Genomic DNA, 17,381 nt, shown 5'->3' with positions numbered 1-17,381 from the left:
CACAAACAAGTTCCCTCTCTGCTGTCAGTTCAGGGGTTTCTCCTCCCTAATGCACACCCCATACTCTAATGCACTTCTTCTCATTTCTGGCTAGACAGAGGGAATATAGAGATGGTACCAGGTTGTGGGGGGAGTGGATGGGAGAAAGAAAGAACTGACTGGAGAGGACATTTGTGGCATGTTTATAAAAGCTTTCAGATTCCTAGTGTACTTTCAGGAGCAGATTTAGGTATTAGTTAAAATTACTTTTTACTGAAGAAGTCCATTGTGTTTGGTAGAGAAGCACAAGAAAAAGGTCACCCCAAGCGGAGGAAGGGTGGGGGGGTACACAGGCAGGAGGTGAAGTAGCTACTAGGCTGTACCGACATACCAACTGAGAGCTCTTCACCTCTGACTGACTTCCTCAGCTGGCACAGAGCTTTCTTTTCACCCTTAAGGCTTTTCTTCCATTTGATTCAATTCTTTCCCCACCCCTAACTGTTAAAGTGTCACTGTTACATCCCTTGATTCAATCCACAATTCAAGATTTTTTGGACAGCTGAACTTTTTAGCCGATGACTCTTACTAGCCTGGCATTTAAAGCTGACCCCATGTTTTCCAAAAGGGACAGGTCATTGTCACCAAACCATTAGCATTTCCCTTCCCACCATCAGTTAAACCATTGTTTTGCCATCAATACAGGGCTCTGATTTGCAATTACTCCATGCCTGATTACTTTCCAATCAGTATTTTTGTAACTGTTAGCATAATTAAATGAGCTGTTGCTTCAAATTAGTCTTGCAGCACTATTACATGCTTCTCTTTTATTTTTTTTTTCTGTACAATGGAACAAAGCAGTGCTTTGAAACAAAAGCATTCAGGCAGTTTACACTCACATTTATTAAAAAAAATACTTATACACTTGTGTATTTCACCTGTGGATTTTGAACTACAAATCAAATAGGGCTCATCACTTCAAAGAGGTTCACAAGTACAAAAAGCCAGCCTCCTTCTGGCATCTTCACATCCTCCTCTTCTGGGTGCTTATGTACAACACTGTGAAAAAGAGAAAGCGACACACAGAAGAGGGCCCTGGTAAATAACATGCAGAAGCCTTTTTATTTAAAACATCTTATTTCCATGGCATATAAATTGACACTGTAAGAGATCCCATTCAGCATGAGCAAAGCCAGGCAACCTTTAAGTCCAGGTTTCAAAAAATGCCATTAGCTCTAAACATTATGTATTACTTTGGTTCAGTATTTATTTTATTCATAGCCCAACTATGCCCCAGCAGATGTAGGCTGAACAGAGCAGGAACAAAGGCAGTGACTGAGGGGAGCATGAGAGAGTTCCTCAGCAGCAGAATTACAGGCGTCAGACACTAATGTGATCTTTCAATAAAAGCTGGAAATCCCAAGCACTTAAGGCAAAGCTAATGATTAGTTATGACGTAAGAGACATCTTCCTCCTGCTTGGCTGATGATATCCCCACAAAAGATCCAGTCATAACATAACATGATATTGTGTGCTCCTAAACCTGCCACATGTCTTCAGTTCTCTGTTCAGCCTGTTCTTGAGCCTTCTGCCTTTCATCCACTTATTTTAACTTTCACAACAGATTATTTCCTTAATTGATTCTCCAGCTGAAATGTCACTCCAGTCCTTAGCATAATAGTCCAAATACCTTGCAAAAAGCAAGGGTTGGCCTTGTTTCAAGGATTATTTCTCCACCTAAAATGCCCTTTTACACTGGTGCCACATTCTCTTTCACTCTTTTCCTAACATGGGATTCAGTCCTTATGTCTTTTTATTCCATCCCTTCTTGCTGAACTCCATTTTCTTCACAAGCAACTTGGTCAAACTCTGCTTCATTTACCTCATCTACAAGTCTCTTCACCTCCAACTTGTGAACCTTTTCTATTTTTAGATACTCTTCTCCCTGGCATATCCTGCTATTACAGCCTGATACCAGAGAGTAATTTCAGGAGCCTGGGATTGTCCTTCAAGTGCACTAAAATCCACCTACTGCACTTGGATATTCAAATGCTCAATATTAAAGCATGAGTGATTTTTGACTGGTGGTAAAATCTTTACTCAAAACATGAAAATAGGCTGCAGGACTAAGGATAAGCATTCATTCAGTCCTGGAAAACTGCTTCACCAGAAAATATTTGTGTCTCTGTAATATCTGCATTGTAGCATAAATTTATGCAGTAGCTTGCCTAAAAAAACACAAGCTCTTATGGTGCAGAGGGCATCCAAGCAAAGCAGTAAGTGCAAAAGAGTAAGCCTGTCAAACAGTAGAAAATAAGCTCCAAGAAGGTTAGAAAAGAGCATGCTTCTTTAAATGAACTTCAAGTTCAGAGGAAAAAAGGACTACAGGAATGCAGAAAAGCACAGACCCTCGAAAGTGAAACTGTAAAAAGCAAATATTGTAAAGATTTCCAAGAAAGAATATTAGTTTTAGGCTTACAGGCAGCTTACTTACACCTTGGCCATCCCTCAAATTCAGAATATCAAAACACACTTTTCTAATGTGTAATAACAGAAGAAGTAGGAATTACCATTATTTCCTCGGATAAATGCATCCCCGTACTTGTTCTTTAGCTGTCCATTTACATATTCCTCAGTCTGCTCCAGAGCTATGTTCATATAACCATCCAGGCAAGCCAGGACACCTGAAAACAGTGGCAGTTTAAGAGAGAATCAGCTTGAACTTATTTTAAGATATACAAAAATGCATTTTGTTTGAATAGTACAGGAAAAAAGCCTACCCTGTATTCTTATAACAAACTAAAAACCCAAGCATGGACTTCAAAGAATTCAGCTGGGAGAAAGGAATCCCAGGCACTCCGGTAGCAAAGTTATCAGTTGGTATAAGAGTTGTGGGAGTAAAAAAAAGAAGTTATTAAGGCATTATTTCAGAAGATGGACAATTTCCATTTTGAAAGTTTAAGCTGTCCTTTCTCACTTGTGTTTTAAGCACACACCAAAAAAAAAAAAAAACTGTGGCATTAAGTGTAACTGGATAACCTAAGGACAAAGCTATGTAAACTGAGTTGTCAACAAAACTTGTGAAGGATATAGCTGAAAAACAACCCTTTTAATACAGGAGAGCATACACATATTTGTCTTCATGCTTACAGAGCTAGGAGAACACTGTCTGCAAGTCTCTCTCTTGATGTCAACAAAACTCTACACATTTTTCAACAAAGGCCACTGAAATCTTCCCAAAAACATAAAATTACACTGTTTTGATAATGCAATTAAAGGAAAAAATTCTGTCATTTTTAATACTAGATGATTTTCTGGATCAGGAATATATGCATTTTAGGAGCACAGAGGTAATACAGCTTTTTACAAGTTGTTTCATCTTCCTCTTGCATATGGGTTTTCCTGACTTTATCCTTGCACAGACAATACTACTTAAGTAACTTTTTCCTCTGTTTGAAAAACGCCTAACTATTTACCTGGCAGTAAGACATGAAATATAGTATATCAGCTGTACTTAGGAGAAGGGAGAAAACTCAGGACACATTCTCATTTTTCAGAAGTGTTACTGCAGGATCCTCTAGTTAATAATTAGGAATTCAACTTCTTCTGCCAACTTCTCATGGCTTAAAGACTATTATTTTCCTTTCTGTTTTTCTCTCCTCTGTTTCCACAGACATAGGAAAAACTGCTCACAAAGTGCCACTAAATGCACCAAGAAGACCCAAACCAAAGTCAGGATTCTTTTCCACTCCAGTAATCCCAAGAGATCCACACAGCAACAGAAAACAAAAATATGTTTGTACAAAATTGAAACCGAACCATTTGGATTTACTTGAGCTACATACAACTCAGTAGGCCATAAATGCAGTATTTTCAAACTCTTTTGCTCCTAGAGTGCATTCATGGTTGTTTTATTCTCTTCCTCCTTTTCTTTTTGTTTACTCTTACATCACTAATGGCATCAAATATTATCACTGCCCCTCCTGGTTAGCAATTTATCTCTTTTATCTGTATGTAGAGATGTTTTAATGTACATATCCATATTTACACACAGAAACCATACATTAATGTACCCTTGATCATTTCTCAGGGCTTCCTGACTTGGACATTTGCAGCACTTGGCAATGGTTGAAGACAGTTCAGTTACACATCAACACTTGCATGAGACCACGCTGGTGCTGGTGTGTGTGGGGTCTCTGAGGGCAGAGGCAACAAAAGCGTCAGCAACGCAGCCTGGGGAAGAATCTGGACAGGTTTGCAACAACAGCCCGAGATGCTGTTTTGTAAATGTTTGCCTTTATAAATACTGGTCACATTTCTGCAGAAAAGAAACTAAGTGCATATTTTTCAAACAAAAACTCTACACAGATTTTCTGTCACAAGTTCAAAGGAGTGCAGGGAAATAAGGAAGGGAAGGGGGGGAAAAATCCAGTGACAAATAAGAGTGTTCAAGGAACTCTTGTTCAATTAATGTGGTGTCACACTGTAGGCATGTTAAACTAGCTTTGGTGAGGGGTAAGTTGAGTGGTTCATCTACAGCATTTACCAATAGATCTTACCAAGGGAGAGGTAGCAATGGTCTCAATGAAAATAGGAAGTGCAGCAAAACCCAAATCTGGTTTGGCCTTGCCTTGTGTGTACCCTCAGGTAAATAAGGACTTGCTTTAATTGACTGTAACGAGCTCTCTCTACATTCTCCTGCACTAAAGAATTTACAAACTTCTTAAGCCCTCAACCCCACCTGAAGTACTCAAACAATGTGGTTCTCAAAGAAATGAGAGACTGCAAATTTTGTCAGCTGAGCAACACTGCAGAGAAACAGGAAGGAGTAAGAAGCCACTGCTTACTCAATCAGTGAACAATAACAATTTAAAACTGTCCTAGCACAAAGATTCCTTGTCACAGCACAAACAAGTCTCTTCCCACAAGTGCCAATCTAAGCCACTTGAGGTAAACCTCTGAAGAAGGGGTCTGCTGCAGAACCATAGTGTTTAAGTCATTACAGAATAAAATTTCTTAACTGAGCACAGCAGAAGATACATGATTAGTTTTGACTCAGTTTGGATACTGCTAAAAAAATTGGTCAGGTTGATCCTGTTATCTTAATGGGAGCAGGACCAGGATATTTCACTGTACAGAGAGTTTTAATTTACTGGTTAAAAAAATCTGTAATCCTATATACGTGAAGGTATACTGATAGACTGAAGAAATCATGAATAAAACTGATGGGCTGTGTTAAAATGAAGCTGGCATAAGCTACACTAAACTTTATACTGTATCTCTGTGAGCCTTGATCCAGCACAGGTCTAGGCAGTTGTTTAACCAAGAATGTCAATAACACTTTCATCCCTTGTGTAAGAATTCTATTATGACTGACAGCACGGTTTACTCTGAAGTTTTCCTGAATCAAGATCTGTATTACCTAAATAGAGAACAAAAAGGTGAAGAAAAGTCTAGTTCCAACAAGGGGTGTTTCTGGCCATTTCAGGAGTTGTAATTCCAGACAATCTTTCCAAGTATCAGTTTAGAAACTCAGAATCATCCAGTTTAATCACCTGTGACCAAGGACACTAATGATTTAGATCAGTAATTTTAACCTCTAAATCCACTGTTGCTACCCCCTATTTTTAACACTTTCTCCAGAGTTGATTTTCTATTTTTATTGTCACCATTCTGAGATCTGTCTTCATACTCCATGATTCTGGATCACACTGCTTTTCTTTTCCAAATCAATGCATCTATTCCAGCCTCCTCAATGAACTACTTTACTCACTGTGAGAGACAGATAGAGAACTTACCTCGATAATCAACTCCAGAATTTAATTTTACAACAACTGGCCTTCCAATGATTTGTTTTAGGAAGTCACTGGGGGTTTGCTTCCGTAGACTCATCTTGATCTTCTCTGGTAAGCTGAGAAGTGAAAACATTAGGATAAGAGACATGCCTCCACATTGTTTTAAATACTCTGTACAGACAGGCAGACCCCTGATTTGTAATACTTTTAGTAGGAGAAAATACTGAAAGAGATGAAAGCAAAACTTTAAGGATTGAGGTAGGGAGACAGAGCTCTTAAAGCCATTGCATTCAACTTTCCCTCTGGTATTTTTATTACTTCTGAAAGCATTATTAAGAATCCTTGTTTGCCACACAGTGCAGCTTTTAAATTTCAACAGTGCCAAAGGCCTCATCATCCCTAAAACCTTTTGCTAAAATTATTTTAGAGGGCTAAGCCATAAAAAGGTGCTTCATGTCTTTAAGGGCGGAGAGAGCAGTCCATCCATGCTCTATACACGGAAGTCTGTGTGAGAACAGCAAGAGTAGTTTTGACCTCAGTTCACAAACAGAAGAAAAGCATAAATTTAAAAGCATGCCTTCAGGTAATAAAACAGACTAAGTTCAGGCTTGTGATTAAATTACAGAGGAAAGATGCTGCGATTTAAAAACGCAGCAAACGCACCCGGTTTGGTGCAAGACCCCCTCTCAGTACTCGCTTGACTTCTGCTCTAACATCGCTTTGTTCTGCGTTTTGAGCCAAAGGCAGAAAACACCCGCACGCTGCCGGCTTCATTTCGCTGCTTCCTGGGGCAAATCGCCATGGGCAATTCCAGACGTGAATCCAGGGATCCTCACTGTTTCCCTATCAACGCCCACCGCCACCAGCGATGCTGGCGCCCCAGGGTCGCGTCCCTTTCCCGGACCACACACGCGTTTGGAGCCGCTCCCCCCCCGTGTGGAACCCTCGCGTTCCAACCCGGTCCCAGCGCCCTGGGGGCGGTCCCGGCCGGAGAGCACGGCTGCATGACAAACCAGCCCGGGGGGCACAGCACGGCTGCATGACAAACCAGCCCGGGGGGCACAGCACGGCCCCGGGCCAGCCCCGCACTCACCGCCCGCCGCCTCTCCCGGCGCTTCCTGCGCCCCTTTCCGCCGCGCCCCGCCCCGCCCCGCCCCGCCCCGCTACGGCGGCCGGGCGGGACAGCCCGCGCAGGGCCCGAACGCGGGCCGGGCCCGGCGCTGGGGGCGTGCCCCTCCTGCCCGCGGCCCTCAGGGGTCTCGCCCGACCCCCGGGGCCTGGCGGGGGTGAGCCCCGGCCCTTTCACGGAGGTGCGGGGGTTTTTTTATGGCTTGCTTGAGATTCTACACAAAATAACACCCCATCGGAGATAAATCTTACAGTGTGTAAGATTTACCGGCTGTCTTGTGGGGAAAAAAACCCACAGGATCGATTAAGTTGGGAAAGGCCTCAGAGGTCATCGAGTCCAAGCGATTGCCCAGCACCACCCTGTCAGCCAGACCATCCACCGAGGGCCGCTGCCAGGCTTTCCTTTCCAGTCACCTCCAAGGATGGTGACTCCACCATCTCCCCGAGCAGCCCATTCCAATGTCGAATCACCCCTTCTGGAAGGAATTCTTCCTAATGTCCAATACGGTACTCATTATTATACTCTACTCTAACGAGACCCTGTTAATTCCCAAATGATCTTGTCCTTATCGGAGACACAGTGAGCACCTCACAGGCATCCTGTCCAGGACCAGACAGGGAAGTGCTGAAGGTCATTTCACAGAGGAATCAGTGAACATAGAAACATAAGAGATTTTTTTTTTTTTAAGTCACCTGGGAATAACTTGGCACAAATAGAAACCGAACTCACCTTCTACTCTTCTGCTTCTCCCCATCATCTCACTTGTTTTTCCTCTTTCCCCCCAGCTATCCCCTGATGTCTGGAAAATACTTTCTTTTTTCTTTCTTTCTTTTTTTTATATATTTTTCTAGGATTTAAGACTGTGACAAGAGTTAATCATCTGTGAAAGCTTCTGGACTGTTTCGTTTTGTTGGGGTTTTTTATCTGTCCGGTATTGATTTAGTATCTTGTCAAACCTCTCAATTCTTATGATACAAAGAAAACGCACCATGGCTTTTCAGAACACAGATTTGTATTCTCGCTTCTTTCTGGAGTTGTTTATCTTCTCTTTTTGAACATGTGTCCAGTAACAATTTTTTCTCCAATGCTTAGACTAAAAGGCTTTTAAGAGGCAAGAGCTGCAAACCCGACCTTATTCACCTGCCTGTCCCAGAGTTCAAGCACAGGCAGGGACAGGGAAGTTTGGCCACACTGTGCCTGTGTTTCCAGGCAACCGTCATGTTAATCAGGAGCATCCAACTGTGCTTGATTATATCTAGTATTTGAAGCAGAAAAGGAACATAAAATAGTTACTCCAGGGAGCAGACTTGCAAAGTTTTATTTGGCTTCCTGGCTTCAGTGAGTAATGCTTTGATAAGGGAATATTTCTGTTTTCATTGTTATCAATCTCCAGTATAAAGATTGGGCAAATAAAACTTTCATGTGTGGGCTGGTAAATTTGCACGGCAATTTTGCAAATCCAACCTGAGACACTTTGTTTTGTGAGCCTTCCTCTTTGTTTTCTTTCTTACAAGTTTGCCTTCAGAGCTTGTATTTTTTTTTTTTTTTTTAGCCATTAGAACTGATGAGCTGTTTTGCTCATCAGTTTTGGAGAAGCTCAATAGGCTGCTTTCTAGTTAGCTGAGGCTTATACTTAATTACAGTTTCTACATGTGTGGATACTTTGATTGTCTGCTGTCAGTCAACAAAATCCTTGTACTTTCCTGCTTCACAGCCTGTGAACCTCACAAACAAACACATCAGATTTGAATCATGGGCATTGAGATTGGCGAGTTCTGTATCCTTAGCTCCCTTCCATAGTTTGAGACCAAGTTATGAACCCAAATCTTGGGTAATTTTCCTTGGTTTGCCAGAGGTCTCAAAGCAGTCTCATGTGCTCTTCCTAGAGGAAAATTAGCCTTAAATGGAATCCTTAAGGATTCCAAATCTCCAAGAGTGAAAATAGAATTCAGATGTCATTGGGTAATGATTATCTTTTGTTTGTTTGTCCTCTAGATGAAAAAGTATTTTGATCTAAAATGTTGCATACCTGGCTCTCAGTAGATTGTTTTAAATACTGCATTGCCATATCCTTTCCTAGTGTACCATGGTAGAGCTTTTTCAGCTGTATAACTCATGGAAATCAGTGAGATGCTGCCCTTGTGTTTTAATCAAGATGAACTTGAAAGGTGAACATTGTAAGTGATAGAAATTATTTATAATTTGGTAATAAAAGTTTATGTCTAGCACTCCAAATTTCACACATCTGCTATGTGCTCGCCTTGAGATATAGAACAATTGCAATTGCCTTTACATTTGGCCTCAGATGAAAGGTCATAAATTACAATGATAGAGTTCGTAGTTGTTCCCAGCTCACAAAATTTCCATATTAACATCTTCACCTCAAACATAAATGGTTACAGAGTTACAAAGTAAAGAGTTGTATTGGCCTTTGTCAACTGAACTTTAAGATGGAAGTCTGTGGATCGTGTACTATTGCTAACTCTTAAACATAAAGCATCACAGAATCCTTGTTCAAAGGACCTAATTAAAACTTTACAGTTAACTTTAAAAATGAAATGGGATTTCACTCTCACTCATGCTCTCTCTCTCTTTTCTCTCCTAGCAATAAAACCCACTTCAAAGTTAGGAAGGCTTTTCTCTCCCAGCTACTTGAAATAAAAGCATTTTCAGAGTGAGATGGCTACAGAAGACGGAATGGGTCAGAAGGAGTGTCCAGTTTCTCCTTTTCCTGTGAATTGCACATCATTTATATAAGTTAAGTGCAGATCAACAACAATCCAGACAACAAAAGAATATCTGTGGCCCATTTTGAATTCAGCCTCAACAATCCCCAGCTACACCCAGTAGATGAATAAAAGCCTCAATCTTTAAACAATTCTCACATGAAACTTTTGTCAGAGAGAGCAAATCCATTCTGGCCCAAATCACAGCATATCACATGATTTTAACAATTAACTTTAATGTCTTCTTAGGTTAGAAAAAAAGGAAAAAAACATTTTTTAAAGTTATGTAATGAAGTAAGAGGCAAGATCAAGTTCCAAATCCAGGGGTGTATTTCTTGTTCAGAGTCTCTGAGAATGGGGAGGTACAAGGAGGTATCAGCCTCCATGAAATAGTGTTGAGGAGGAGAAGCTCTGCAATTCAAGATTAGCACTGCTATTGCAGGGTTTCCTGAGGGCCCTGAAGTAAACATGATAGTGCATTTCTGGGATTTGTGAGGTGGAAGGCAAAATTTTGCTCTCACTAAAGCCAGCAGAAGTTTTGCTAATTACTCCTCCATTACTTAGATATGTTTCTAAGTTACTGAAAATACACCTGAGGTCTCAAAACTTTCCTTCTGGAGCTGTGTTCTTTCACTGTGATTTATGCTTCTTAGAACTGTCTTCTTCTGATGTTCTGAGTGTGAGAAATAAGACATTAAGGAATTGAAGGGTGCACGAAGAAGCAAGAGAAAGAAAGGAAGTATTGGGACCTTCCTCCTTTTCCTCCTCTGCAAACTTCCTGGTGAACAAGGAACTGTCAGCAGTTCTTCCAGAGAGCTGGGGAGAATAATGTAGAGAACTCAGCCTTAGGCTTTCTCTCTGTCTCCTACACTTTCAGTTCCGTAAAAAGGATAGAAAGAGCCTCAGAAGCTTTCAGAGTTCACTTAACCCCCTCCGAGTTCCTGGGAGCGCTTGGCTTCCCAAGGGCCCACCTTTTTCAGGGGCATTAAGGGGTCTGATAGTCCCCTTTGCATGCATTTGGATGGGAGAGTTCAAGCCTCTCAGCATGTGAATGATTGTCTGTGCCTATACAGTAAAACTTCAAAGATGTTTTTCTCCATAAACAGAGGCGTAGTTATCCAGCATTATTTCCCATGTTGTGCTAGGATCATCAGAACTACTGATTTCCTTCCATGTTCTCAACTAAAAAGTTAATGTATTTTTGAATGGAACCTTACTCAAAATAGTATTGGGTTTGACCTATAGATTTTAGATTGAAAAGCCTAATAAAATTCTGTCACCTTCAACTTCTTACACTGTGCTCACCACCTTGGGATGTTCATCTCCTCCTATATGGCTTAAGTGACATGATGACCTTTTGTCACATGTTAGTCTTTTCTAATTTCTGTCCAGTTAAAATATACTGTGACAGATCATGTCAGGTTTGTGCTTTCTATTAAGCAAAGGCTGGAAGCCCCACTTGATTCCTTTTTGCACCACTTAGCTAGATTTTTTTCTAAAATATGATGGAGTTGGAGCAAAGCCTTTTGTGCTTAGACTCTATAGAATATTCACATCAGGGTAAAGACACACTCTCTAGTTTTCGCTTGTGGAGTATCAATTCCAGATAATGTTCAAATGTAAACTTCCCCACATCCAGTTTGATGAAGCTGATTCAGTACTTCAGGTTGAAAACTCTAGTATCAAGTTTAAGCACAAAAACGGGTTGAAGTGGTCACTTTAAACTCACCTGCTGGTGCAAAACATCTGCAAAGTTGGTTCCCAGCTCCCTAGAAATGCTTCTGATGCAGACATGGGGATATGAAGTAAGCATGAATTAGATTTGTAATGTGGTAATAACAATATATACCTTGTCCTGAATTTCAGTAAAAAAGGAAGGCTAAAGTGTGTTCAGCCACCTTAAGCATGTAGAATGATGGTGATTATGTTACCATCATCACTTACTAACAGGAGAGCTCAATTTCTTTAGAAATAAAATGCAATTTAATGTCAATGTTAGGCCACTCCTAGAGCATTTGTGAGCTGGTATTTTTCAATAGGCCCAAATTTCTGGCTATTGACTAAAAAGTCATAATTTTGTGAAGGGAATGAAAGAGAATGCAATTCTTTTGTAATATAACAACAAAAATGGATAAAATCAGAAGGGAAGCCTAGAAGGCTATATCTATATGAAATAAACTGTTTTGCTAAGAAAATGATAATAGCATAAAGTTTCATATTAAGTCAAAAGTTAATTTTTCACAGAATACATTATACAACTCTCTTGTCTTTTTAACTCTAATATAAATTCAATGGATACACTAGTGAAAATAAAGATTCTATCTATAAATAGAGATCTGTCAATCTGATGTGACTGCCTGTGACCCAGTCCCCAGGGCCTGCAATTTCTGAGGTGGTATAACCTCAAACACACTGTTCAGATCTGATTCCCTGGTGTTCACACATGCCAGAAAATATTCCTCTATACTTTCGTCTTGTTTGCTTTTACAAGAAAAAGTATATTCCTGGAAAAAGTACATAAAATAATATTGAAGGTTAGGTACTAACTCTTCCAGATCTGCAATAACAGGTTTGGAGGAATGCTATCTTTTAGGAGAGGGGAATGATGTGGACAACTGACTCACTGTTCCACAGTCTGGTTCACACCTTTCAGGCAAAACTGCCATCTGTGCCATCAGTGCAGCTCCACCTCTCCCAGGAATTGTAGGAGCTTTAGGGCTAAAAACAACACCCATCTTTTCTCACTCACCTGATCCTACCTGGAAAATTGAGAAGGCAGTAGCATGAAGTGCCTGTAGCCATCCAGACCACCTGGCATTAGAAATCTCACTCTTGCTACTGCTGCTGGACCTGCATGGATATTGGAAACAGTGGAGAATGCTATGAAAGCACTCAGCATAGACAGGGTTTGTAACAGTGGAGCTGCAAAGGTTCAAAAGCCCCTTGTGAGCAGAAGACAGATGATACAGAAGCCTGATCAGTCCTTGCAGGGTTTTGTGGCCAGGAAGGTGTTGGCAACATTGCTGTAAAACGGGTTATATATCCTTAAGACTTGGATCATTAAAGAGCTATAGCTCTCATTACTCTCTCTGCTGTGCTCCATAGCAGAGGACTTCATGCTACAAAGAGGAAGAAAATCCTCTCTGCTTCCAGGAGAAAGTGAAAGGTGAAGAAGCACACTGTGTTCACATGCTTTTCTTTGGTTCTTGTTTCATTTCGCTTCCAGCCCCATTGAGTGACACATGTTCTTGGTTTCCTCCATGATGTGTGCAATCCTCTGGTCTTGCCTCATCAGACCATGTCCCAGCTGTGTCACCTCCTCAGCTACTACATTTTTCCTACGCATTCACCTTCCTCATCCAAGTAATTTCCTTTCTTTTTTTTTTCTTTTTCTGTTTTTATTTTGTTGGAATTTTCCCCCCCATAGCTTTCACTTGCTTGTCTTCTTGGGACTGACATTACCAATTGATTTCACATAATGCACACAGGACAGCCTAAATATATATTCCTGTCTCTGGATGTAGGGTTTGGACATTAAAATCAATGCCTGGGAGGTGAAAGGATTCATCACCCATAAATAACTCTTAAACTGCTCATTTTGGCTCCTCAAACAGAGTATCAACAATGGAGGATATAATTTGGAAGATGAAATGTGAAAATACACATGCTAGGCTCACATGCTGAAGTTTCCTCAGCTGGAAGGAATTCTGGTGGAAATGGGAAATAACAATGAATTAGTGTTTTTGCACAAAATGGATAAGGAGGTTTTTAATTTGGTTTTTTGAAACAATAAAGAAATATGTGTGATAATTTATCCCATTGTTGAATAATGAATAATAAATGAATAACGACATGCTGTGTAAACACCTCAGGGTTACACCAACAAACAGTGCAAATTTCCAGTTTGAAATTTGAAAACGAGCAAGTCAAATGTGGGACAGGTTAGTCTGGAGAAGGAGGATCAGTTCTCACTTCTGCTGCTGAGCTGCTCTCAAATGTTGAGGCATATATGTTGATATATCTAAAGTGCTTTCAGATCAATGGATGAAAAGTTTATGTAGTAGGAAGGTATTATTAAGATTTTAATGATGCCATGGGAGAAAATGATCAATAATTATTTATATTTTCCTTTGCTGTTTAGGAGGTATTTTTCTACTGACTGTATTTTCTACAGTCAAGTGCATGACAGTTGAGTGTTGTCACTGTCTTGCAGAACATACAAGTCTTTTTGTATCTATATTAGATAAAGATGGAAAACAGGTTAAATTCTAGTATGTCATTTCTCTCAAGGCTGGAGGGCCAAAGTCAAAGAAAAATCTAATGATTTACTGCATGAACAAGTGCTATGATTATGCATTAATAAATTCTACCAGACTGTATATGCATGCTTTACTCATACTATATTTTAAGGTTGAACTTTTTTAGGAATTCAAATAAAAAAGATTGCTTTCAAAAATTGCCCCACATCAAGTAATCTGTGTTTAAGGAACTGTGTATTTATTTTTAAAGTAACCTCATTACTACCAAACTACTTCTTCCTTTTGACAGTAAATCAGAGTGCTTATCTTCCATATTTTCATAATGAAAGCTCCCAAGCACAGGATACTGTGGCAGATTTACAGCCTGTGAGCAGCAGAACTGACAGGCATTTTAATATGAAAGGAGATATGAAGTCTTTAATGTACAGTGATGTCACTTCTAACAAGGTAGAAGAGTGCTTTTTGCACTGCAATCACTGTAAGAAGTGAAACCTGTCTGCTTCAGGAGTCACCTTTTAACCCAGGAAAAGGTCACAAATAATAGAAAAAAGACAGGACTCTGCTTACTCAGGTGGAAGGGCACTCTGACGTTGGAGGAGCAAGGCTATTGTGGATGTGCATTATCTCCAGGAAGCTGAAGCTACAAATAGTCTAGCTCGAGCTAACCTTGAGAACAGAAAAGGAAAGGATAATGAAAATCCCCAAGGGAGTGTTAAACTGAAGCCAGATTGCCTGTTGACCACCCTTTTTCCTTTTATCCAGCATTGATTGGACCTAATAACTTGAAAGTGATATTGACAGCAATATAGTCCACCATTACCTGGACACATGATTATTTCATTGAGAGAAAGGACAGGAACCCAGTACCAAAAACCTATTTCATTCTGCATTAGACCAGAGAATTTACTACTTTGTCTAGGAAATATTTGCCAGTGATTTTAAAGGCTGATTTAAAATGTGCACTTCTTAAATGCGCTCCAGCTCCTGACTGAAAGCTTTTATCATGTCATTCTGAAGATGCACCATTCTTAAACATTATATACAAGAGCATAAGATTAAAAGGCCATAAAATAGCAAGAAATCTCAAGGTCCAGTAAGTACATTGTGTTAGCATTGGGCTGGTGACTTTGATTAAAGACAGGAAATTAAAATACATTGTCATATATAGAGAGACAGTATCTCCTGAAGTCACTTGCTTCCTCCAAACTAAAATTTCTGAAAATCAACTTCGGATATTATGTCCTTTGGTATTTTGGCAGTTCAGTCTTGAAGGGATTGCAATAAGGGGGAAAAGAACATCATAAGAAGTAATTACATTGTTTTCTATTATCTTTGCAGAAATACTGATTTTAAATGAAAATGGTTTTCAGGAGCCTCTGAACCATCATGTTCTCCTAACCAGGGTGCTGGGGCATAGAAACAGTGACAGTCAGGTAAGGTAAAACAAGGAGGAAATCACAGCATTGGATAATTAGAACAGTGTTATCCCCAACTTGATGCACTCATGTCAATACAGCTGCGTATCTCTGTGTCCTGCAAAATCAGAAATGATGATTGACTTCATGAGGGTGCTTGTCATATCCCACTGCTAGTCCTGTATTCTTTTGAATTTAATTTTTATAGATTAGTATATTCTTAGAAGTGATGTGATTAGTTTTCATTTACTTTGAAACAGCGGTCTCCCTTCCTCCCTCTTCAAAATGGAGGGAAGAGAAACTGCAAATTCAAGTTTACATGTAGAAACAATCAAATCACATTTCAGTAGAAAATGTCAGAAATACTGGCAGTATCAGTGAATTCTTCTCCCCATTTCAAGCCTGTTATTCCAACAGCAAAGGTACCTTTTGAAGATAAGCCCTGTGTATGCTTAGAGTTATGATAATATTTTAATTCTATTTTCCAAAAAGTAAAAATACTGGGAAATGAGATACAGTGTGATACTGCTATAGATCCATAGGTCCCTATAAAAATAAATCTGGTGTCAGTAATGTAAGATAATGGTTTGAAAGGCCCTGTAATAACTTTTAAAGGTCCTGTGTCTGGAGAGGAAAGCAGCTTGACAGACACAAGTCATGAACTGCTTTGCTTTCCATGCTGCCTTATATCTGTCAATGTATTGGTTATGGAGCTGTGCTGAGGCCAGTCTCAAAAGGCAGACTGTCACATTTCTCAAGAGATAAAATATCCCTAAGGGTACAAAGAATTCAGGGACACAAGCTGATAGACAGGAGCAGTGCTGCAACTCTAACATTTTATGGCTGAGTTCAACGAGTGAGCCCTTTACTGGATAATTTAATTGATGAAAGGCTTACGGTTGCCCTGATTAAGCTTATTCCTTCTCCATATGTAAGACTCAGGATAGTTTAAGCAGAAATTGAAGAAGAAATTCAGGAGAGAGACATTCATAAGCTCTTTGAAAACTGGTCTCACATGTAAAGCTTGCCATTTGTTATGTTACATGTGCTGTTTGTCCATACAAAGAATCCTGTTGTCCAAGAAGTGCTATTTGCAGCAGACTTTTTTTTTCCCTTCTAACTAAGGGTTTGTAAATATTTTTAGAACATGTCTTGCTGCTTCATGACTCATTCCCCTTACGATCTTTGGTATTTTTCCCATTTGTGATCATGCAACATCCCTGTGGCATATGGTCACCTGGGAAAGTATTATTAGGAAGAAATTAAGGGATTTTTGCTATTTTTAACATTTCTTGGAAGACTGAAATGTGGAAGAAGAGCCACATCAAAGCAACATTTTTTAATCGTCTGTTTTACATTAACCAGTCTCATTTGTTTGTGCTTTCCATGATATATCCCTCTATTGTATCTTTATTCATAACTGAATTGAAAATTATTTGGGCAATGTTCTTTGCCTCTGCAACATGCTTGTCCAGTGCCAAGTGCAAGGGACCATTAGGTGCTATGATAATACATTTTTTAAATAATTGTATATTGTACCAGGAGCTCATAATTTCCTGCTGATGAAAGAGAACAGCCAAGAGATATTTAACCAAGTACTCAGGTAATGAGGACACACCTTCTAGTGTGATGAAAGGGAAAAGGAAATATGATCTAATTCTTCAAACCTAAACTTAGATTTAGCACTGTAAATATTAGCAGCAGGATGCCATGGCAGTGTGGGGGTACAGTCAGAAGCAGGACTTATTTTTTACAGTTCAGCAGTAGATCATGTCCTGTATGAAGTTATGAAAGTTATCATGAAATCTCTTAAATAATCTAAATAGAAATTAACTTCTACAAGCACAACTTCTTATTTATGAGCACTAGACATGATGGGCTACTACAGAACACAGCTAACTGATGTAATAATGTGGAGATATCAGATTTGTGACAGGACCTCCAGACCCTATCTTTTTACTCTGTCAGGTTTAAGGGCAATGACTGTAAATAAGCCAATTTCAATTGTTTTTTATACTGTATTCCCATTGTCCTTCTGAAGACATTAAGGGAAAGGGGCACTCAATTTATACCTGAGCCTA

General features: G+C 39.7%; 1 protein-coding gene across 2 annotated transcripts in view; it reads right to left on the bottom strand.

Moving 5' to 3' along the window:
• Nucleotides 1–771: 771 nt before the first annotated feature.
• LSM6 (LSM6 homolog, U6 small nuclear RNA and mRNA degradation associated) overlaps nucleotides 772–17,381 on the bottom strand; it is a 120,557-nt gene continuing 103,947 nt past the window's right edge. The window contains exons 1-4 of one of the 2 annotated variants that reach the window (XM_068187781.1): nucleotides 6,865–6,895; nucleotides 5,775–5,887; nucleotides 2,547–2,660; nucleotides 772–1,035 (exon numbers count right to left, since the gene is read on the bottom strand). In XM_068187781.1, the coding sequence (XP_068043882.1) occupies nucleotides 1,001–1,035; nucleotides 2,547–2,660; nucleotides 5,775–5,868 (243 nt within the window). In that variant the 5' untranslated portion in view covers nucleotides 5,869–5,887; nucleotides 6,865–6,895 and the 3' untranslated portion in view covers nucleotides 772–1,000. Of the gene's footprint in view, nucleotides 1,036–2,546; nucleotides 2,661–5,774; nucleotides 5,888–6,864; nucleotides 6,896–17,381 lie in introns of those variants that run through there. The other variant, XM_068187782.1, reaches the window with a different exon arrangement.

The sequence above is a fragment of the Anomalospiza imberbis genome, chromosome 4 (genome assembly GCF_031753505.1).
Source record: "Anomalospiza imberbis isolate Cuckoo-Finch-1a 21T00152 chromosome 4, ASM3175350v1, whole genome shotgun sequence".
In the NCBI taxonomy this organism is placed as follows: domain Eukaryota; kingdom Metazoa; phylum Chordata; class Aves; order Passeriformes; family Viduidae; genus Anomalospiza; species Anomalospiza imberbis.
This window is presented reverse-complemented; position numbering and strand designations above follow the sequence as displayed.